The sequence below is a fragment of the Odocoileus virginianus genome, chromosome 4 (genome assembly GCF_023699985.2).
Source record: "Odocoileus virginianus isolate 20LAN1187 ecotype Illinois chromosome 4, Ovbor_1.2, whole genome shotgun sequence".
Classification (NCBI taxonomy): Eukaryota; Metazoa; Chordata; class Mammalia; order Artiodactyla; family Cervidae; genus Odocoileus; species Odocoileus virginianus.
The window spans coordinates 23094345-23118448 of NC_069677.1; the positions used below are offsets into that span (position 1 = coordinate 23094345).

General features: G+C 42.3%; 1 protein-coding gene across 2 annotated transcripts in view; it reads left to right on the forward strand.

Moving 5' to 3' along the window:
• Positions 1-16931, forward strand: part of DGKG (diacylglycerol kinase gamma) — a 210574-nt gene extending 193643 nt beyond the window's left edge. For both annotated transcript variants that reach the window (XM_070466271.1, XM_070466272.1), the window contains 3 exons: positions 3480-3600; positions 5802-5862; positions 13817-16931. In XM_070466271.1, coding sequence (XP_070322372.1) covers positions 3480-3600; positions 5802-5862; positions 13817-13915 — 281 coding nt within the window. In that variant the 3' untranslated portion in view covers positions 13916-16931. The remainder of the gene's footprint in view (positions 1-3479; positions 3601-5801; positions 5863-13816) is intronic.
• The last annotated feature ends 7173 nt before the right edge of the window (positions 16932-24104 follow it).

A 24104-nucleotide genomic window follows, 5' to 3' on the forward strand; every position in this document is an offset into this window, starting at 1 on the left:
TGCCGGGTAGCTCAGTTGGTAAAGAATCTGTCTGCAATGCTGGAGACCCTGGTTTGATTCCTGGGATGGGAAGTTCCCCTGGAGAAGGGATCAGCTACCCACTCCAATATTCTTGGGCTTCCCTGGTGGCTCAGAAGGTAAAGAATCCACCTGCAATGTGGGAGACCCAGATTCAATCCCTGCGCTGAGAAGATCCCTTGGAGGAGCTCATGGCAACCCTCTCCAGTATTCTCGCCTGGAGAATCCCCATGGACAGAGGAGCCTGGTGGGCTACAGTCCATGGGGTCGCAAAGAGTCAGACTTGACTAACCACAGCGCAACAAAACAGACACCTGGTATAGCAGATGTCCTTGATACTATGTTCTGAACATTAATGTTCTGTGTGCTTGGTCATTGACTTGTAACTCTGTTTCTGTTTCATTTTTAACTCCAGATTTAGTTTCTGCACAAGTATCTGTGTGCTAAAGGAAGTATAGGGAATTAAGTGATACCAGAATTTCCCAAAATGTGTTTCAAAGAAAATGACCATAGATACCTACAAAACTGTTTATAGGTGTCACACAAAAGAAGAGTCTGTCTCATGGTCCAGCAGGTTTGGGAAGCAGAGTTAAATATATTTCTTTACCTCAGAACTTCCTGGTAGGCATTTTAAGTTGAAAGATCAGTCAGGCAATGGTAGAGAAACAGAAGAGCAGTCATTCGTCCTGCAGTAGCAGACAGGAATCATCCTAGCCTCTTCATGCCAGGAAAAATTCAGAGTCAAAGGCAGAGTGGCAAAAAGTGTAAGATCCTTGCCCATTCTCCTACATTTATCCCCCCTCCGCCTCCCAGTCCCACATGTCTGTAAACCCCCTGCCCCCCACCCACCCACCCACCCACCACACTGATGAGATCAGCCTGTATTACATCTCTTCTAGAGCCAGGAAGCAAGGTAATGTGTGGGAAGTGATAGCTGCAAGGTAATGTGTGGGAAGTGATAACAACTTTTCGAGTTAAAGCCATTCAACAGGAAAATTTGTTAAAAGACCAAGACATTGTAAAAGCTGAAACGCTGGAGTCTATTAAGTCCCCTGCTTCTTAGAACATTTTGTTACCAGGGAATGTTTCAAGGAGGGAAAACATTCAACTATCACAGCACTGTCAGACACCAAAGCCTGGTACAGAGAGCAACATTTTAAAAGACATCTGTCTCTCTGCCAACAGAGAAACTTCTGCCTCTCTTTTGTCCTCCTTTTTCCTACCCCAGTACAACTCCCCCACCCTCCTCACCCCTAAACCCACTCTCTCTCCTCCCTCCTCCCCCTTCTATTCTTCCTCCCCCTCCCCCTCCTCCTTCTCTCATTCACAACCCTTCTTGATATCACAGACACTGTAAAATGACACAGTAAGCTAAACTATCCAATGGTTATTCAACACGCTTGGGTAAGAAGGGAATTAATTAAGTGACTGGAGGCTTAGACATTCGCTGTTTATTGGATCTAAAACTCCTTAAAAAGAGCCTGGAGCATTCTCCTAAACAAACTTTGCCCTTTTGTGGCTTCTTGTTAAAGTCCAAATGAGACAGAGGGTTTAAGGAGACTGTATCTTTTCACACAGGTGAAAAAAAGGAGTACCAGAGAAGAAAAATGGGAGTGTCAGTGGGTATAAAGGAGGCAACCTCTGTGCCATCACAGAGAGACTAACAGTTTGTGTATCTGTTGGCAGCTGATGTTCATCAGTGATCATCAGTAGGTTAGCAAACTTTAGCAATGTTTACACATTTGTGGGCAGCCCAGCAGTTTGTCTTCATTAGAAGAATATCAATAAAGTCAAATACAGGATTTCATTAACTTTGGGAAAGATATATTTAGCTCCTTCCATTCAAGCTTCCATTCTAACAGAACATTTTTCCTATGATCTGTTTATAATTTTAAATTTATATCCATGACTATTTGTATATATGTCTTACCTCCCATATTAGCTCCTACACCTCTTACAAGCTGAGTTCCAAAGAGCTAGAAAAGTGTCCTGCACACAATTTGTATTCAATAAAAATTGGTAGAAAGAATGAAATGAATGTAAAAAAGAAGTATATTTGTCAAGAGAATGTTTTGTAAAAAATAGTCTTCTAAACACAAACCCAAAGATCTCCTTGCCAGTCTTAATAAACACTATCACATTATACCAGGAGACACCTTAGAAGATGGGCTTCCGCAGTGGCTCAGCAGTAAGGAATCCATCTGTAATGCAGGAGATGCAGGAGATGTGGGTTCGATCCCTGGGTGGAGAAGATTCCCTGGAGGAGGGCATGGCAACCCACTGCAGTATTCTTGCCTGGAGAATCCCACAGACAGAGGAGCCTAGCGAGCTACAGTCCATGGGGTCACAGAGTCAGACACAACTGAAGTGACTGAGCATCAGTACCTTAGAAGACAGAAGCCATCTGTCAAAGAAGCAAAACATTAACATAGAATAGTTTTCTACTTTGTGAATATTAGTAGGGTTTTAGTGATTAGCCACAAACTATGAGAGAATTACACTTGCTTTGGTAGGCAAAGGAGGAATGGAAGCTTTTAAAGAATCTGCCTTTTTATTTTGCTTCTGTTTTAAGTAAGTAAAAGTTGTGTTGTAAAAATGAGTCTTTGGGCCAACATCAGACCTTAATCCTGCCATTGCTTTCCCCAGAAGTTGGACAGGCACAGTCCAAGTCCCAGGAACTTTGGAAAGAAAGGATCTCTTCTAGGTGCTGAATCAGAAGCAACTGCCACTGTGGGAGGCCGTGGATCCTATGTGACTTTGAGCCTGAGACTCATATTTTCTTTGCCTCTTTTTGTACTTTGGACCCAGGATAATCTGGTGTAGGTGAAATATTCTTTTCCTTGGCTCAGATTAGGCACCTGGTGTCCTGAAAGAGGTCACTGACTTCCCCCAAGGATGTCCAAGGAGGTTGGCTCACCACTGGCTTACCGCAGGCCAAATTTGAAGTTAATTAAGCATCAGTCATCGTCAGTAGGGCCAAGATGTTATTCAGGCATTCAGGGAAGAGAAACCTGATCCAGCTCGCATTAATGACCTTTATCAGCATTCCTTCCTATCTTAATCCCAAACCAGTGTGTCTTTAGCTGCAAGGTGGGGGCGGGGGGGGGGGGTGTATTTCAGAAACAGATGGTTCATCTTTTACATTACTCTGCTTTTGAAGAAACTTCTGGATATGTCACCCTATTTGTTGCATGCAGGATCATGCAATCTGGAGCAAAACCTTTTTTCACTGGAACCAGGTTTCTGTTTATGAAAAGGTACATTTATTGACTTCTGGGGAAATGCCCTATTCAGAATGAGGGTGAAAATGCTGTTTGGTGGGAGCTGACCAAACTCCTACCAAATTTGGTGGGATATTGAGAATTCTAGGTTGGCCATCTGGGGACTAGACCTTCTGGCCCAAACCACACTGGGGAACAGAGACATGTGTATGCACTGGTTCTGCTTGTCTCACTCTGCAGACCTCAGTGACCAGCTTCTTGAAGTGGTGGGGCTAGAGGGAGCCATGGAAATGGGGCAGATCTACACTGGCCTGAAGAGTGCAGGCAGGAGGCTAGCCCAGTGCTCCTCTGTCTCCATCAGGTATGTTTCCTCATCACCGAGCCTGCCCCCGCCCCCACCCCCCACCCCACCAGTCTCCCCACGTCCCTGAATATTCCTACAGATAACAACGTGAAAGCCCTCTTTAGATTTCAGTGCAGAGCATGGGGGCAGGGTGGGGGTAGAAGTTCAAAAACATTTATAGAGAATGTCTTTGGAGACCACTTTCCAAACCAGGTATAACAACCATCTAGGACATCAACTGGAGAGTCCCACCACAACCCGTTTGCTGTTCTCTTAAAATGAATTGATGAAATTCTAGAAATAGGATTGTAAGATGAGGTCCAGAGAACCAGAGATCCAACTCCTTGCCTTCCTTATCTCCACAAATTAAAACGCTCAATACATGCCGGAGGGCAACTTTGACAAAAACCAGGCTCTAAGCTCTACTCTGCTCATTCTTGGATAGTGGTCTCAGAAACACTTTTATTAAACAGTCCCATATACCTTTGTAGAGCTAAACTGATGTCAGCAAACCCATCATAATTGACAAAGAGGATGACAATTTTTTAGAATATGGACCACATAGGTCAGCCAATACAGGCTCCTTATGAGATGGGGTCTAATGGAGGGGATCTTCTGATTTTGGGTTGCTTCTGTTTAATAAATGCAAATAGTCACAGATTTTTCTCCACATGATTATTTCCGGAGTCCTTATTTCTTTCTTTTCCCATTTAATTTTTATAGTGTCTCTTGGGGATCTCCTGGAGGGGACTCCCATATGCAGGTTTCCCAAAGTTATTTAAACACAGAACCCTTTTACACCTTATCCTGGGTGAAATGTCCTCAGAGTTCTTTTGGGGAAACTCTGTTCTTAGTGCCACCCTTCATCCTTCATAGAGATTCCCAGAGCTGTTCCCCGATCTATCCCACTAACCCCTTTTCTTCATTCCCTCTGTGTCTCCTGTCCTTTCTGTTATTCCCCAGATCTTTGCTTCTCTCCTTTTGGGCTGTTGTTTTGCTGGGACCAGTTTCCCAAGTTAATGTCTTTAATTCCTTTCTCCATGACTTAACACCGAGTAGGTCCAGTCTGTTAGAACATCTAAGCCATAACATATGTGGACCAGAGAATTTTGATTCTCTAAGAATTTGGGGGGGAAAAATGTGTAAGAGAGAGGATATTTTCTGTTTCCAGATAAAAACAGGGGTTGAGTCAGGAGCCCTAGCCCCCTGGGCATTCCCTACATAATCTCCTCATGCCCCAAAACCAAAATTCCACTCTCTCCTTTTATTATTTGTTTTATTATTAGGTTTATTGGTTTTTGTTATTAAATATCCTCAGGGTCAGTTGGAGAATCATCTACATCAAAACAGCTTGCCTCCCTCATTTTATAATTTCAGAAACAGGGCAGATGCCAGACCCAAGTGAGGGCTTTCTGGCCAGTGTCTGGTGACTGTTTCTGGCTCACCCAGACCAGAGACTGCCAAAAGGACCTACCTTTTCTCCATTGTCTCTCACCTTTAACAGTCCATAAGCCAAAGAAGCCTTGACCCAAGCAAGAAAATAAGGCTTTCTCCTCTCCCCTCTGCCTACCCATGGGGATCACATTTCCAATGACCTCCCTTCCCCAGCTAAGCCAGCTCCACAGTCCATGCAACCATAATGTCTACTGTTGTTCAGAAGATAAAAGAGGGGATGATTGAGGATTGGGGGCAAGGCAAGACACACTCAGACCTGAGCTGTGCCTCGTATAAGTAGGAGACATTACCTCATTGACATTATGCAACTGCTCACTCAACATAGAACCCAGGCCTTTCCCTGTTTCATAACCTTTACCCTTTCACAGTGGAGTTTTTGGCACCACGGGCAAGCCCTCTGGCTGGTTGTTTGCCTAGGGGTCTACTTAGATATGGTGCTGCCATACTTGTTGCCCACTTCTCCCCAGACTCCTGTGGACTTCACTGCTCACTCAGGGCCATGTTTCTCAAAATAGAGTCTGAGGACCAGAGCAACAGAGTTGTCCATAGTTTTTATGAAAACACAGACCCCTAGGCCTGACCCAGACCTGCCCCATTGGGACCCCTGAGGTGAGCTTAGAAATCTGTTTTCAACAAGCCCCCCAGGAGTCTTCAGAACCACTCCTAGGTGGCTCCACTCTCCACTTCTGTTTCCCTGGTGAGGACACCCTTCATTCTCCAACTCCAAGAAGCCCACTGTGCTCTCTCTGTTCTCCGGTCTCCAGGACAAACAAGCTGCTGCCAATGCAAGTGGATGGAGAGCCCTGGATGCAGCCACCATGCACGGTGAGTTTTGCCCGTCTTTGAGATGAGGGTGAGAAGTTTTGTTTGGGATCCCTTTGGAGCACTGACCTAATATGAAATTCTGAGTCTGAGTTACACGGGCTTTGGGAAATCATTCAGCACAGCTTCTCTCCCACTTAGTTCATCCGTCCATTCATTTATCTGCTGAGCGTTTATTGATTAGGCTCTATGAGCCAAGCCCAAGGGAGGCACCAGTTCCAAAACCAAAGGAGACATAGACCTGTCTTCAAGGAGCTTATAGTTCTAGGTGAACTCTGAGGCTTCATCTACAGTATTCTTGAGAGCCTCAGCTTGAATTGCTCTAGTGGCAAGGATCTTAGACCCCGAAAGGAAGACTGTTCCACTAATGAACAAGCCTAATTACTAGAAAGTGCTTCCTTATGTGAAGCAAAATCTGCATGCTTGACCTTAGAATTCCACCTAGTTACTATGACCACCTGGGCTCCTGGGGAAGAATCCCCACAATGCACAGGCATGCTTCACCTGAGATGTACCCACAACCCTGAGGAATCACCTGAAAACTCCCCTAAAAGTGTAACCTCATGGGTTATCTATTACCTTTATGGCATTTCTGTGACCCGTATTACCCAGCACCTAGAACTGTACCTGTTTTGTAATAGTTGCACAATAATATTTGTTGAAAGATGAATAAAGAATTGAACAAATGAACAAACAAAAATAAAGGGAACAACCCCATTCCCTGCCTTACCAGTTTGTTAGCAGTTTGTTCTCAGAAACCCAACTAGACTCTCTATGGCAAAGAGAAACCACTGTCCTGGTGTTTAGAGCCCAGGGTGTTGACTGAAATATGATGTTAGCAACATCCTCGATGCTGTTGTGAGTGTGCGAATCTCAAAAGACAGAACTTGTGTTTCTGAGCTTCCTCACTCTAGTGGAGTATTCAGATACCTTGAGAACCTGCTATTTGGAGCCCTTCAGAACATCAATTCATCTTCTACTAGAGAAAGGATTTTCATGAGATAGCTACTGGGCCTGAATTCTATTGGGCCTGAATTGTAGGTTTATTTCTATAACTCTTTGCTCTGTGTAACTTCTACAAATTGCAAAGTTAGTCCCTAGAGACAAAGACTTTTTAAAATGGCATCTTTTATAAAAGATATCAAAAGTAGAGCTTTTTCTGTAAAATCTTACCTCCATCTTTTGGTTTCTATGAAGTCTAAGAAAAGGATGAATACACTATACTGAAATCTAATAATATCTTACTGCCTTGTTCTAGTTGTGAAGGATGGAGGGAATTTGTACTATTTATAATTTTGATGGAATTGAATTAAGAAAACTCTATCCAAAGTCCTCCTGTCTCCTAAAAGGAAAAAAGAAAAAGCTGGAAGAAAGCAAACCCTTGGCTACCTAGCTCAGTGATACTAGAAACTGGACTGCCTTTCCTCCAGATCCAAATACTGGTTTTAAGGTAGATAAATATTCCTCCTATCCCTGCTCTCTCTTCACACCACCCTTCAGACATTACGACTTACTATGAAAAAAATAATAATAATAAATAAAACCCAATGATTTTATGGTGTACAGTCATATGTGAAGGTATGTTAGTCAGCTCAGCCTGCCCTAACAAAATACTACAGACTGGGTGGTGTAAACAGCATAGTTTCTCATAGATCTAGAGCCTCCAAGTCCAAGAGTAAGGTGTTGCTTTCTGGTGAGGCCTGTCTTCCTGACTTGCAGACGGAAGCTCTTTCACCATGTCCTCACATGGCCTTTTCTCTGTGTGCATTTACTCCTGATGTCTCTTCCTGTTCTCATATGGACACAAGTCCTCTTGGACTAGGGCCCCACCTTTATGATTCCGTTTAACCTTATTTACCTCCTTAAAGGGCTTCCCTGTTGGTTTAGTGGTAAAGAACCCAATGCTGGAGACACAGTTTTGATCCCTGGGTTGGGAAGATCCCTTGGAGAAGGAAATGGCAACCCACTCCAGTATTCTTGCCTGGAGAATCCCATGGACAGAGAAGCCTGGTGGGCTACAGTCCATGGGGTGGCAAAGAGTCAGATATGACTGAGCATGCAAGCACCTCCTTAAAGGCTGTATCTCCAAATGTAGTCACACTGGGGATTAGGGCTTCAACATATGAATTTGGAAGGGGACACAATTCAGTCCATAGCAGAAGGTAACAGAAATCCTTCTTAAACTTCCAAAAGTTAAAACACCCTTTTTGAAATGTTTTCCTGAATGAAGGCACTCAGTAACTGTGAAGTGATTCAGAATTGAAGGCTTAATGATAGGACATCACAGCAACAAAAGAATGTTTGATAAAAATTAAAACCAGTTAAATTACAAGGAAAGCTATGACAAATCTAGACAGAGTATTAAAAAGCAGAGACATCACTTTGCTGACAAAGGTCCATATAGTCAAAGCTATGGTTTTTCCAGTAGTCATGTATGGATGTGAGTTGGACCATGAAGAAGGCTGAGTGTTCAGCTAATGCTTTTGAATTGTGGTGTTGGAGAAGACTCTTGAGAGTCTGTTGGACTGCAAGGAGATCCAACCAATCAATCCTAAAGGAAATCAACCCTGAATATTCATTGGAAGGACTGATACAGAAGCTGAAGCTCCAATACTTTGGCCACCTGATATAAAGAGCCAACTCATTGGAAATAAGACCCTGCTTCTGGGAAAGGTTGAAGGTAAAAGGAGAATGGGGTGACAGAGGATGAGATAGTTAGATAGCATCACTGACTCAATGGACATGAGTTTGTACAAACTTCAGGAGATAGTGAAGGACAGGGAAGTCTGTCGTGCTGTAGCCTAATGAGGTTGTAAAGAGTCAGACATGATTGAGCGACTGAACAACAACAAATTAGAATGAAGAAAAAAACTGTTAAATATGATTATGCAACTAAATCCAAATGGCAAAAACCATTCTTTGAAAGAGAAGATAGTGTAAACATTCGTAACTTGGATTCCAAACCTAAAGTTATTTTCACCAAAACTGAAAGCATATGGGAGACATTGTTGAAGGAACAGTAAAAGTATGTTAAATTTGATAATTGATAAGTCACCTCACTTTGATAATTAAACAATGCAAATCTGAAGAAAAATTTAGTAACTAGATAATTACTACTGAACCTAAAAAACAGGGTTGACACCTTCTGAATCTGGGAGAATTTAAATTTTATGAACCCTATCAGTGTAGGACAAAAAAGAGAAAAACAAGCAAACATTTTAAATGTTTTGATTAAGATAAAAGAAGTTAGGACTAAATATATCAATAACAACAAAATACCATAAATGTGCTCATGTTCCCTATTAGAAAAACAAAACTCCCATATTGGGTTAAAATACATTGATACACTTCTTGTAAAGAGATACATCTAAAGCAAAAAGACATATCTTTTTATCTTATCCTTTATCAAGCATAGAGAAATTAAAAGTAAGATATGATAATTTGGGGCAAACTAACCTTCCAACATGCCAAAAGCATAAAGTGGAATAAAGAAGGTCACTTTTAATGTAATAAAAATTACACTCAATTTTGAGATCTAATAGTCATAAAAATTTAGTTGTCTGATAATATAATCAAAATTTATACTGTGAAAAACTGTATAGATGTAGTATATTCTGAAATATATATGTATATAAGAACTTACAGAAAGACAGTTATTGAGAGGCTTTAAAATATTTGTTTCTGTCTTTGAGGTCAAGTTGTAAAAAAAAAAAATAGATGACTTAAAACTTGGATTTTAAAAAAACAAGCTCAGAGGTACAGAGAACAGACTGATAGTTTTTCAGAGGTGGGAGCAGGGAAGGTAAGGTAAGTGAAATGGGTGAATGGCGTAAAAATGTACAAACTTCCAGTTATAAAATAAATGAGTCCTGAAGATGTAATATACAGCAGAGTAACTATAGTTAATACTGTATTGCATATTAATGGGCTTGGTGTGTAGCAGGATGTTAATTCCCTTCCCTAAGGAAGTCTCCTTAAAAGAAGTTTAGATAGAAAAATTACATGGTAATATGAATAGATGACCCAAAATACTCAATCACATTCAACATTTCTGATTTTTAAAGATTAGAAACTCTTGCAAAACTCAGATTAGGAAGATACTTCCTCAAAATAAAATGTCTCTTAAACCAATAACTAATACTTTATGTAAAACAGTAGTAGAATTCTCATTAAAATTGTGGATAAGACATATGCTAATGTTGTTTGGACACTCTAACCAGTGCCAAACACATGAAGCAGAAAAGAGGTTAGATAACTCTTTGGAAAAGACTCAAAACTGTCATTATTTGTAGGTAGTATATATAAAAGAAATCTAATAAAATCAGCTGAAAACTTCATAGGTTAAATTATTTCAGTGAAGCTATATAGAAAGAAACAAAAGTTTACAGCTTTTGTATATACAAGCAATAACCAGTCAGAAGAACATAATAGAAAAAAGCTGAAATATTATATGGCAACAAACAAAAACAAAATACCAAGACAAATTGTGAAAAATAGATGAAGAAGACTGCAAGGCTTACTTAATATTCTTTTAAAGATTTGAAATTAGACACATCCCATGTTTCTAAAAGGGACCCCCCAAACAAAATTCCAATGCAATTTTTTAACTTGACAAAACAATGCCATTGCTAAGGCATTTTATAAAAGAGCTGTGAAGAACTTCCCACAAGATATTAAAATAGTTATATAGCTACAATAATTGGCCCAATGTTGGATAGGTAAATCAATAATACAGAAGAGAGCGCTAAGAAACTCTAGTGTATATAAAAGGTAGTGAAGGAAAAAAAAAGATCATAAACTAATTTGAAAGTAATGGACTGTTTAACATATGTTAGCCAAGAAATTGTCTGTTTGGGAAAATGCCATTATACAATCCAGACATCCACATCCATGGGCGTCACATCCTGGATACAACTGACCTTGAATAGAAAATATTCAGGAAAAAAAATTCCAGAAAGTTCCAAAAAGCAAAACTAGAATTTGCTCTGTGCTGGGAACTATTTACATAACATTAACATTGTATTTACAACTATTTACATAGCATTTACATTGCATTAGGTATTATAAGTAATCTAGAGATGACTTAAAGGATACAGGATGTGCATAGGTTATACACAAATACTATACCAATCTTACATAAAGGACTTGAATAAAACAGCATCCGTGGATTTTGGTATCCACAGGGGTCCTAGAACCAATTCCTTGTGGATACCAAGGGATGTCTATATATTAACCTCTCACCTCTGTAGTACTAGAATCCACAAACCTCGTCAAAACCTCACATTACCCAGATTCTCCAAACTCCTGCCTTATCAAGACATTTCTCAAAACTGCTGAAAACCCAAATGGGAGGGATTTGAGTTTCACTTCCTCCCCTTTGCCCAGGAGGTGCTAACAAGCAAATAAATTGGTCAGCTAGAGGGAGAAAAAGGAGAAGCAAAGATCCTTCTATGGTCTTAAAAAAATGGGCTCCATCAGCGGGAAATGTAAGCAGTGCACCAGCTGCCGCTCTGCCCCAAGCACGTCCAGCTCCACTGACAGGATAGCCCTCGTTCTTCTTGGCTGGGCTAACTAGTCAGTATTTCCATAGCAGGTACCAGTCCTATGCTTTCTCAGGGAATGCCAAGGTGAATAGGATGAATTTCTTTTTCCCCTCAGAGAGTGAGAAAAGACTTTACCACAATGAAATGTGCCACAAATCATCAGCGGGGGCTAAATTGCATGCCACAGATAACTACTATCAGGGCCCCCTGTCATCTGCACCTCACTTCCCCGAATTCTGAGATAAAGACAATGCCCATAATCTGGCACGGAATGCAAAATGATGCTTGAAGTGTCCTTGGTGTGCTCCCCTGGGGACCACCCCTTACTACTCGCCTCCTACATCTCCAGGCTGGTGGAAACCAACTAACATTCATTTCAAGCTTCCTTCCCACAGGTTAAGCTCATTCTCCACAGTGTCTTTTGGTCCCATCTCTTTCTTTTCATAACCTGGGGCCTTATAAATTTAAATCCGGCTCGCAGTAGAACTTCTTAGCCAGACTCTCCCCGACTCCAGCTCATCCTGACAACAGCTATTGAATAATTCCTTTCAAGCTTTTTTTTTTCCTAGTGAATTCTCCAGCTTAAAAAGTTGTCCTGGTTCCCATTACCTCATATTAAACCCAGTCTCTGCCACCTCCCCTGTAAAGCCCTACCCCAGCCGTCCCTCCTGTATCGATTTCACTTCTCATCCTGTGGTCCACACTCAACCAGTTGGTATGTAGCCCCTCAACCTAGTGCTTTCCCTTTCTCTCTCACCAATATATCTTCTTCCCTTCCTTTCAGATCTTAAAATGCTTCCTCAGTTGCTGCATTCAGATTCTTCTCATTCCTTACTGAACCTTCTTTTTGACACCACTTGGTTTATGCTACATTCATTTAAACATGTTGATGAGTCTGTCTCTTCAAGAGCTCTTCTTCTCTGGGATCACACTGTCATTTGAATAGGTGGTAAAAACCGTGAGAGTAGGTTCATAGATTGTTTCTTCTTGATAGTTTTTTTTTTCTTCTTGATAGTTTTTTAAATTAATTTTTATTAGAGTACAGTATAGCTTTACAGTGTTGTACAACTTTACAGTGTTATACTGCAAAGTGAATCAGCCATGTGTATACACACACTCCCCCTTTTTTGGATTTCCGTCCCATTTAGGTCGCTGCAGAGCACTTAGTAGAGTTCCCTATGCTATACAGTAGGTTCTCATTAGTTATCTATTTTATAGATAGTGGTGTATATATATGCCTGTCCCAATCTCCCAATTCATCATAACCCCTCCCTTTTCCCTCTTGGTGTCCAGATTCTGTTTGACATACATCTTTCTCCTTCTCCGGTATAAGGTAAGTTTTTAATTGGTGCATTCCATTGTTTACACTGGGTTTTCATTGACTGTCATTTCATCTTCACAACAACTTTGTGAGGAAACTAGAGCAAATGTTACTATCATTTTACAGTTCAGCAAGCACTGATTTTGAAGGCTAAATGATTTGTCCAAAAGTTCACAGCAAAGAAGGGGTAGTTCTAAGACCCAAATCCAGGTCTTTGAATCCTCATTGCCAATTGTTCCCACATCATCTTCCTATTTGATAAATGTTGATAGACCGAGAGTGTAGATTATCAACGTATCAGTGTCACTAGGCCACATTCAAATAGGTACCAAGCATTTTGAAGCCACGCTGTAAAGGTAAGTTTGGCAAGAAAGAGAAAAAAAGACTTCACCAGTTTCTTTTACTTCCAATTGCAAACTTCAAGTTAGCAGGAGAAAACACTCATTAAACCTAAAAATAAAAAAAAAAGAAAGAAAGCTTTTATGAGAAAGTTGGGTCTCCCCTGGAAGACTAAGAAAAGAGGAAATGCCTAAGACTCGCTTTTAAACTATCCACATGAGTGGCAATTGGTTCAGAGGTCAAATTCAAGATCCTAGGTCAGTTCAGAGTTCCTGGTTTATGTTTCTGTATGCTTGGGCAGGAACGGCCAGGAACAGGGGAGACTGGGAACTGGAAGAGCAGGACTCTGGCCATTCTGCCCCTCTCTGTGCAACTTAGGCTAATCTGAGGCTCAGCAGAGCCTTGGGGGTCTCCATTCCTTTATCTGTCCTACAGATGGCTTGATTGAGATGGTCCCTGAGGTCTCCTCCGGCTGTGACATTCTGAGTCTATGAATAGCAAGGACATAGGACAGGTGCGAGCTGATCGCCACGTGGGAAGCTCACACCTGTCTCTCTCCAGCGTTTCCGCCCCTTGCTTCCAGCACCATTCAGGGTCCAGTTGCCAATTGTGAAGCTGTTCAAGGACAGTCGTCCTTCTGCGTGGGGCTCCTTCCAGCTCGAAGCTGGCCTCCCTTCCTCTCTCTGCAAGTCACTCTCCCATAGGCTCCTGGGGTTTGCATGCCACTAATTCATTTCTCCCTCTTTGCTTTTAGATTAAAATTACTCACAAGAACCAAGCGCCTATGATGATGGGGCCCCCTCAGAAGAGCAGCTTCTTTTCGCTGAGGAGGAAGAGCCGTTCGAAGGACTAGACACTGTGCCCAACACCAGTTCAACCAAGAGAGAAGACAAGAAACTGAAACACACGCACACATCCACATGCACACACACAGACACCATACTCTTCTCCAACCAATGGAAGCCAAGCCACCCTTCAGGAAGAAAGCTTCATCCATTCTGTTTCAACCATGGATGCATCCCCACAGAGCCAGTGCCAGTGGGACATCTTGAATGGACTTGGGATTCTCCAGGGTGTGGCTGGCTCGTGCAGCAAGCTTCACTTTCCCAGAAGGCCTTGAGTGGGACTTTCTGAGACTGAAGGAGAAACCCCTCTTTTCTTCCACCAGCCCTGCAAGTTTCCTCACGGTCGCTTGCAAGGAGTAGGCTGCAGGTTTCCTGCCTATGCTGAGGTCGGATGTGGCCAAGAAAAAGAGCCCATGTTCCAGAAAACTCACACAAAGATCCCTCTGTGCGGAGACAGGACGGCCTCGGACTCTCAGAGCGCAGCCCTTGGCAGGGCTTGGCCCCTGCACGCTGGTCTCTCAGTTGTCCTTCAAGCTTCTCCCTGAACTAGCTGAGGAGGCAGAAAGGCTGTGGAAAGCTGTGTTTCCCTTCTTGGTTCTGCACGTTGTCAGTGGGCACTAGTGGTTCTCCCGAAGCCTTCTGCTGGCTGTGTGCTTGTTTAGAGCCGGCTCCAAGAGCCCGCAGAGCTGTGTGCACAGCACACCTTAGATGTGGTATTTATTTTCTTAGTTCTGTGAACACCTGGGAGGGAAGCAGAGAAACTGGGATTTATTTTTTAAATCGGTGTCATAATATTGTATAAAAAGGGAAGAGGGAAAAAAAAAAAAAACACCCCCAGCTTCTTTCTTTTTCAAGCCAAAGTGTGTTTCCTGTTTGAGTTCCAAGGCCTGGTGGCAGACTATTCCTGAAGGCAAAGAAGATGGGAGGGAAGGGCCTTTCACTGAGGAGACCAGGAGACAAGCCTTCAGGCGTTTCCCTCCTGCCTCTTTGCACTTGCCACTCCCAAAGCACGACCTGAAGACCCTTCTGCAGGTCTTTGGTGTGTGTACATATATGTAGCATATATATATTTATATATATATATATATTTATTTACTGATGGATTTTTCCTCATTGAAAAAAAAATATGCAGTATAAGAATTGAAAGTGGGAAAGAAAAAGAAATGCTTGTTTCTGCCATTTCATTGTCAAGACACATTTTTCCCTGGTGGTCATAGGATTCAAGGGAAATTGAAGTATCTCCTTATAAAGAGACTGAGAATTTCTCTTCTCAAAACAACTATGAAAGCTGTGGGGGGCAGGATTTACTTTCTCATTTGTCAAATAAGGAAACTGAGTCCTAGAAAAGTGAAGAAACTTGTCCGTGGTATCCTGGCTAAAATGGTTTGGGACTCGATGCCGCTAAAAAGATACTTAGTAGAGAAAAGAACCTACACATCTTGGATTAGGGTCATTTCTGGTCACTGAGAAGTGATTCCATTTAGATCCAGGTTGCCAGGGAGGAATGAACACGTGGGACACATGTGGACGGGACAAGCCCATGTGAGAAAAGGAGGGCCTTCCCCATGCTTGCTGGAGATTCTCTCAAGTCTGAGCTGGTCAGTGTGTGCATGCATGCTCAGTCGTGTCAGACTCTTTATGACCCCATGGACTGTAGCCCACCAGGGTCCTCTGTCCATGGGATTTTCCAGGCCAGAATTCTGGAGCGGGTTGCCATGCCCTCCTCTAGGGGATCTTCCTGACCCAGGGATCAAACCTGCATCTCCCACATCTCCTGAATTGGCAGGCAGATTCCTTACTGCTTAACCAGTGGGGAAGCCCTGACCTGGTCAGTAGACAGATTAAACTCTCCACGTGTCACATCATCATAGTCCCTTAAATCTGGAAACACTCCTGGCTGCAGGGATGACCTCAGCAGAGAGGCACAAGGAGGACAAAGGCACCTTCAGCCAGGAACTGCCATCCAGTGACCAGAGGGGTCTCGGCAGAGCTCAGAGGGCTTCATTCCACTGGCACCAGCATCACTGCCTTCCCCAAGGGCAAGCCTGAGGAGAGCTTCATTGGTAGAAAGAAATGTTCACCTTGTCCCCTATCCCCTCTGAGATTTCTAAAAAGCAAACCTGGAGCCACTTGGCATCACCCCACTAAACTCCCTCTCATCTCCTCGCACTGGGTCAGGAACTTTGTGCAAGAAAGGGAAAGTTAAGATTGTATGTACAAACTGTTCGTAACTCTGAAGGAAGCAGTCATCTAGGACCGCCTCAGATAAGAGATCTAGAACCATCTTGTTCAACCTAACAGCACGGAACAGCAGACAAGGGGAAACCCCTGAAGAATGTCCTGAATGATGGGCTCCTTGGGATGGGACCAACAAGCTCCAGAATGACAGCAGGTACTCTTGGAAGCCACTTGCTTCTGAAATGAAGGCAGGTTCAGTTTGGAGGTCACTGATTGTAAGACATTTATAGAAGTTATTACATGTGCTTCAGCCCCAACCCCCCAAGACTGAGGCTGTTGAGACGCTGCACTGTTGTCAACAGATGAGACTGATCCTCAGAGATTCACCCATCAGAGACTGGCCCTGCCTGCCCACTCGGGTGCACAGGACTGGCAATGTTGCTTGAGAGACACGTCCCATGTCCTCCTTAAAACCACAGAGTATAACAAATGTTGGTGGAATTGTACTTTCGATTTTGTAACCTAAGTCTAGTGATGTTGTTTAATCTGACTTTGCAACTCATCTTTTAACTAGTGGGACTGTGGTTTCCAACTGTGGAGTACCTCATCATAGTGCTCTTCACAGCAACCCCTGAGGTTGACAGAGAAGGTATTATTAACCCCATCTAAATAATGAGGAAAACAAGGCTTAATATAACTTAGTGACTTCTCAAAATTAGGCAGTCAGGGGGAAATCCTCCCTTATTCCTCATCTTATCTGATTCTGACCGTGCACAGACATGTTCTCCACCTGCCCCCGCACACTTCTATCCCTCTGGCAATAAAAATGAAACAGGAAATCTTCAATACATTCTGTGTCTCTGGACTAATGGATGAGGTGTTGCATCTCATTATAACTTGGTCTTTGTAGATTTCCTCCAGTGAGTTGAGAATGGAGATAGATTTGGTAGAACGATTATATTTCAGGTCAGAGACCAGCTCCTCTCAAGAGAGTTCTTTCCACAGATGGAAAAGATATGTTGAAATTGCCAAATAAATTAGGAAATACTTGGCAGAATCTGGAAGAGCCTCCAGACTGGCGTTACATAACATGCATATACATTATACATATGCACATTATATAAGGTGACATAGTACTTAATGTGCTGTATATATTATGTAAATTACATATTTGTGAGTAATCACGATAAATATAGAGACCCACTAATCACTTTTTACACATACCCAGTGACAGATTAGGAAGTTGCCTTGCCAGAGAGTCTTAAAACTTACTCTCTCCTGCTGCTTTGGTTCCAACTCCTGCCAAAAATAATTGCATCAACTTTTCCCATCTCTAGCCCCCTCTCCTCTTGGCCAAAACCCTTAGTTACCTCCTGTCCTAGCTAGGCTGCATCTTCCATGGAACACTACCATGACTGGGATCCATAAAAATAGATTCTGGGGATGGGATGGGTCTAGACCCCCAGATCCCCTGTGTCGATATTCCCAGGTAGGTGGATGCCTAGTGCTGATATTAAAGGGAGAGGTGAGGAGAGAGAGGAAGAATCTACCAACCATCCATGGAGGGAAACCGTGTTCCTTGGCCACCAGTTCCAGGATCTGACCATCAATCAGGAAGTTATTTCCAAAGTCTAGTCTAAGTTTCTGCAGCACACCTGAAACCATAATTTCCTAAAATGTGTTTCACACAATACTGGTATCTATGCTTCACACACAAACATTTCTGTGATCAAGTACTAGATCCCCTTCTAGAAGAAAGAAGGGGATTTATTTGTGAACATCTGTAAGTTAGAAACTTGCCCTAACCCCACCATTTCTTCTTTTTGTTCTCTGGGGATATGGGAACATGTAAGTTACCATCCTCTGCAATATTCCATAAAGTACTTTTCCAGGACAAGGGGTCTCTACTCTTAAGACACTCTCTCTAGTTTCTTCTGTGATTGTTTAACTACTTTTATTGTTCCCATCTACATGTCTTCAAGCAAGAATCAAGGTTCTGGCCTCTTTGTTTCCTGATTGGAGAAGTGATTCAGGGAAAATAAAGGGAAAAACATGATAAAGGTCAGATGTTGTTGGTCCAGAGGAGTGAACGAGGTCTGAAGAACACAGTTGTGGGAAGAGTCAATGTTTATTCAATTTAATGACCACTTTTGAAGCTAGCTGGCAAAATATGGAAAGAGCTGCTTGGTGGGAAATTGAACAACCACCTGTTCTTATAGAAAGAACCTTGACCTAGTTGGGGAGGAACAAGTAGTGATTGATCTACCTTGTTGAAAAGCTATTGAAACTATTTTTATAGGCATCAATGTTAAATCAATAGGTCTGTTACTTTCTCTTGAGGAGCAAACCTCAGTGTCCATCGTTTTCTGAAAGAGTGAAAAACGACCCCCAGAGAGATTTCTGGATCAGTGGGTACTGACCAATTAGACCACACTTGTACATGGTGAGACTGATCAAAATTGCTGGTGCCCTCAAGGGCAACTAGTGGTCTTGGTGATCTTTCCTCAGCAGTTCTGTGTTAAATGAAAGAGTTACAATGTTATGCCCAAAAGAGAGCTTGCATTTCTGTTGGTGTTCCTATTAGCAGTTTGGAAATCTCTTAGTCATGAATACCAGACCTGCATCCAACTTGGAATAAATAGCAAGAAAAAAGAAACTATCCCATCTCAAATACCAATCCAGTTTTGCGTAAAACAGGTGAATAGAATTGTGTAGAATTTCACACGAGACCATGGTTTTTAGCTCACTTTAACGTTCCACCATACTCAAATACATCTTTTAACTTTCTACTATAGGGAGAAAACAGGAAAGGGAATTCTCATTTATGGCTTGCTTGATGAAAGTGGAAGTGTTAGTCACTCAGTCGTGTCCGACTCTTTGCAACCCTATGGAGTATAGCCTGTCAGGCTCTTCTATCCATGGAATTCACCAGGCAAGAATACTGGAGTGGGTAGCCATTCCCTTCTCCAGGGGATCTTCACAACCCAGGGATTGAACCTGAGTCTCTTGCGTTGCTGGCAGATTCCTTTTACCCTTTGAGTCACCAGGGAAGAGGCACTATGTCAAGGCCTTTTCATGTGCTATCCTATTTAATCCTCAGAACAGCCCGTGATCTGGGCATTTTGCTTCTTTCACAAATAAAGGAGTTAGTACATAGAAAGATAAAGTACCTTGTTCAAGGTCAAACAGATACAAGTGGTAGAGCAAAGGCTTGACATGAGTCTGACTTATATCAACGTTGATGCTTTTTCTACTGTATTTTAGTGTCTTTAACCTTTTTATCTATCTCCAACTCTACCATCGTCCTGGGTGAGATTACACAGATAGTTGATGTTCTATCTGGTCAACCTCTGTATGGCCATCTGCTCATATTTCTACTGAAGAGCTTCCAGAACTTGCTCATATTGAGACTCAGCAGCCTCCGTGGGCAAATAGAACCCAAAGCCTCACCCTTGCAATCAAACTGGCAGCCATCCCTTAATCCTCAGTGTTTCAAATTCCAGCTGAATGGGGATTGTTTCCCAATGCCCGCCTAATAGATTTTTCTATTCAGTGCTGAATGAGAGCAGCAAGCGGCTTTCTCAGACTCAAATGCTATGGTCAGCAGTGACTGGCCTGCACAGGGAAGGAGAGCTAGGGTTGTGGAAGGGAGCCCCCAGCAAGAAGGCTCTGCATGTGATCATCATTAGTGATAGGCGTGGGCTGGGCCATCTGTGTTCCACAGAAGAACAGAATGGCAGGCTGCCTTTCAGATGCCAAAAGATGCTATCTAATGGCAAGATCCAGGGAGCTCAAAAAGCAGAGAGGCATTTTCCTCCTGGGCATCTCTGTGGGAAACCAGAGACACACAAAAAACCAAGGGGTTTTGGAAACTAGCAGCTTAACTTGCGGGGCATTTTGCCCTTGCTACCACTTCACCCTTCATGTCCATGGTGCAAGACAAGGAGACTCCCAGTCTCATCTGCTAAGTAAACTCCCTTACATGGATCCCAAGCTGAACCAATTATCCTGGAATCTGTAGATACAATGGCAGATGCATTATAGCAAGGCACCAGGATTTGGAATTAAGCCTCCAAGTCTCCCAGGGGTCAGGAAACACTACAGGTAGAAGAGAATATTTAACTGGATGCTCAATGCAGATTCTAGGGGAATAATCAGAAAATTTGGAGGACTTGTCTAAATGGGTCAAATTAGAAAATGCAATTTGGAAGCAAAGAGGATAACAACTAACCCTATATCAAGCACTCCACAGGTAATAAGCAAATATTTACTAAATGAATGAATAGTCAAAGTGGTATCTGTCCTTCTACCCTGGAATGGGTAGGGGAGGAGGGATGGGGGTAGAGGGGATGAAAGCTTCTTAACTAACAACTCGGGAACTTGAAACCACAGGATGTAGAGGGAGCTCATGGGGGCCTTTAACTACTCAGACATCTGTTGAGTGATGGATACAGCTAAATATGGATCATCAAAGGGCTTTCTAGGTCACATGGAGGGCAGCTTCATGATTCAGAAAATATAAAATTCAACTTGGACAAAAAGAACTGTTTGCAATCTATTTCTTAGAGATCAGGTCTGAACTGACAAAACCAAAAAGACAGCGCAGAAGTGGAATTACAACAGAGTAAGAGATCAGCATGATAAGATACAGACTCATGAGATGAAAAGAGAATTCGTAGGATAGAGAAGAGATGGATTTTTAGCAGGTTTATTTGGGCAAGGGAGATGAGCCTGGACAAAATGGAAGAAAGGGCTCCCTTCCAAAAATGGAAGAAAGAACTGAGAAATTTAAAAAGCTTAACATTGAGTTCATGGTAAAACAGAAATATCTAAAAACATTGACATCTATTAAATAACAACAACCATTTATTGTCCAGTCCAAGGCCTATAGCTTTTGTGACCACTTTCAAATTTCACGAGAACCTTTTGAGGTGAGGGCTATATGGTTCCCCACTTCTAGTTCCCCAGATTCCAGAAAGTCTGCCTTTGCTGTTGAGGGACTAAACAACAGTACTTTCAAAGTCATGAACTTTATAATTTTTGTCTTTTTTTTTTAAATGTATATTATGGGAGTGGGTCTGGTAAGATCTTTCTATTGTTTGTTCTAATCTTGTTAATTTAAGATTGTGGGAGTGGGTCTGAAAAAAGTATATAAGGCCTTGGAAAGACTAGCTATTGGGGCATTTGTTCTCTGTTCCCCCTTCTGATGTCTATGTCAGAAGCTTTCTCTGTCCCTTTTCTTACTTTAATAAAACTGCTACACACACACACACACACACACACACACACACAAACTGGTACCACTTGGCTACCAGAAAATGGCATGACGTGACCTGCAAGAAAAAAATTTTCCTGGTGAATATTTCCTCTCTCCCCCACAACACTGAGGTAAAAAGATTGAGAACTAGACAAACGAGGAAACTGAGAAACAGCAAATCCCATGAGGCAGATCTGGGATTCAGGTCTGTCAGGATCTGCCTTTCAGAGTCCATGTTTGTGGCTGCAGTGCCCTGGCTGAGGCCACTGAGCTTCAAGCATGGTGACAAGGATTTACTATTCCCAAACCTACCCGTGTGCATGGTCACTTCTGTCTCAAACTTGAAATCCAAGTCCCTCCCCTTCCACAGAGCTGGAGTGGGAAACAGCATTTAGCACTGGCTTGGGTGCAATGGCACGCTTGGAAGAGCAGGTCTGGACTCAGCAAGTCCATGCATGCTTTGCCCACCTCCTTTCCTAGGCCCTTGCTCCCAGGCACAAGGGGAACCTCCTCAAACACCACTCAAAGAACAGAGCGCCAACCTGAACACCTGGTGAAGAACTCAGCCAGATCAGAGTACTCGCAGGATATTAAAGATCATATTAAAAAAACACACTGAGAAACCACATCAAAGGTCCAGTGAAATGAGGTTAGTTAGTCAAACATCAAAATTCAGTACCTGATACCTAAAGGTGGGATGGAGACTTGAAGTGTCCTTTTAAAAAATGTGTTGAGTGAATCATAATTTGGAGTAAAAAGACTGCTTCTAGAATAATGCAAAAAAAAAATCCTTTCCAAAAAAAATTATTTTTAAAATGGAATCTTTGCAAGAATTACAAGTGAGGGGTAATAAAAATGGTAATTTCTTTTTATGTTAGATAATACCAAAAAAAAAAATTTATAAATGTCACAATTTAAGTGGCAATCCAGAAAAAGATTCCAGAGAGTCTGCCTTTGCTGTTGAGGTACTAAACAACAGTACTTTCAAAAGTCATGAACTTTATATTTTTTGTATTTTTTTTTTTAAGAAAACTGGTACCGGTTGGTTACCAGAAAATGGCATGACCTTCAAGAAAAAAATTTTCTTGTTGAATATTTCCTCTCTCCCCCACAAACTTGAGGTAAAAAGATTGAGAACTAGAGCCTTTAATTTAGAGAAACATCCATGCATGGAAGGCATTAATGATAGAAGACGTTATTGTATTGCTGTATGGGGTTTGCTGTCATCACACTGTATTACTACCAGGCATTAAGGTAATGATCATAAACTTAAGAGGATGAAGCAATTCCCACTCCCATGTCCCCCATTAACCTCCTGAAGCTCCCACCCCCATTATATATACTTCCTGAAATTAGAACATCCGGGAATAATTTCTTTCCATTATGACAATTTTCAACCATACACAAAACTAGAGCCATACATATAACAAGAATCCACAGACCCATCATTTAAAGTCAACAGTTGTTATCATTTTGCCATATTTGCTTCATCTTTTTTCCCAGTGGAATACTTTAAATAGGTGTCATGATGCCTCACACCAAAATACTACACATACATCATGGTGGGGATTCCTTTAAGTGTTCAGGTTTGTGTGTATCATCCATGTCGCTGCAGGGAGATTTCAGGGTATTGTACATATGAGCTCAGTCATTTCTCAACTGACTGAATCCAGTTGCACAAGTAGAAGTTAACCGGGACATCATTTTGTCACTGATAGGAGAAAGTTTGGGGGTGGAAACCAAGGAAGATCTTAGTTGCATTCAAAGCATACCTGATTGATCTGGAAAGAGGAAAAGAGGAAGGTAAACACATTAATTAAATTCTCAAAAGACACTAAATTGGGGAATATTAAAGTATTAATGATGTCAGAGAAAATGCAAAGCACTTGGAGGACTTTGAAATTTACCTGAAGGATGTGTATTCTTATTTTTGAAATAAATATTGTTTAAAACATTAGGAGTCACAGGAAGACCAGGCACAGCATTAGTTGGGACAAATACAACAGTGAAACATCATACCTGCAGATTCATTTGATCACATAAAAACCAATTCTAGTTTTTGCCCCATCAGATGAAAAGGAGGAAGCTAGACTGAGGGAGGGGGCAGCTGCTGAGCTGTGCAGACAGATCCTCCCCACCACACACACACTGGGGCAACTGACCTGGGGGCGTGTCAAGCCCTGAGAAACCATCTGGGAGGCCTAGTGGGCAGGGCAAGTTATCATTTTCAGTGAGCAAAGGGTAAGGGGAGCAGGTAGCATTCCACATGCTCTGTGCTCGGCTGCTGGTATCAGGATGGACTGACGTAGATATTGTGGACAAGAGGGTGGGCAATATGGTAGACTGGCTTGCTCTTTAAAGTGACTCTGCCCAACAAAAGGGAAGATGATAGAATGAGTGACAACAGGTTCCTGAATACTCCGTCCATCAATGAATGAAATGAGTTTGTTATTCAAGAACAGCATAGGTGCAGCAACACTTGAAAAGCAAGCCCTGATTGTCACCAAGGTGCAATTCCCAGCCTGTGACCAGTGGACCTGAGCATCCATCTGACTTCCCCACACATCAGGAGGAAGCACTCTTATCCACAGACCCAGCGCACTCCTGCAGACCTCTCACTTATTAAATACCCCAGCCCATAACCCCATGCCCCGACACCATGGGGCTCATAAGACCGCCACCTTCTCCTTTCCTGACATAGCTGCCATGAGAAATGAGAGTCAGTGTTGACTAAGATGGGAATGAAAACTGTGCATCATCCT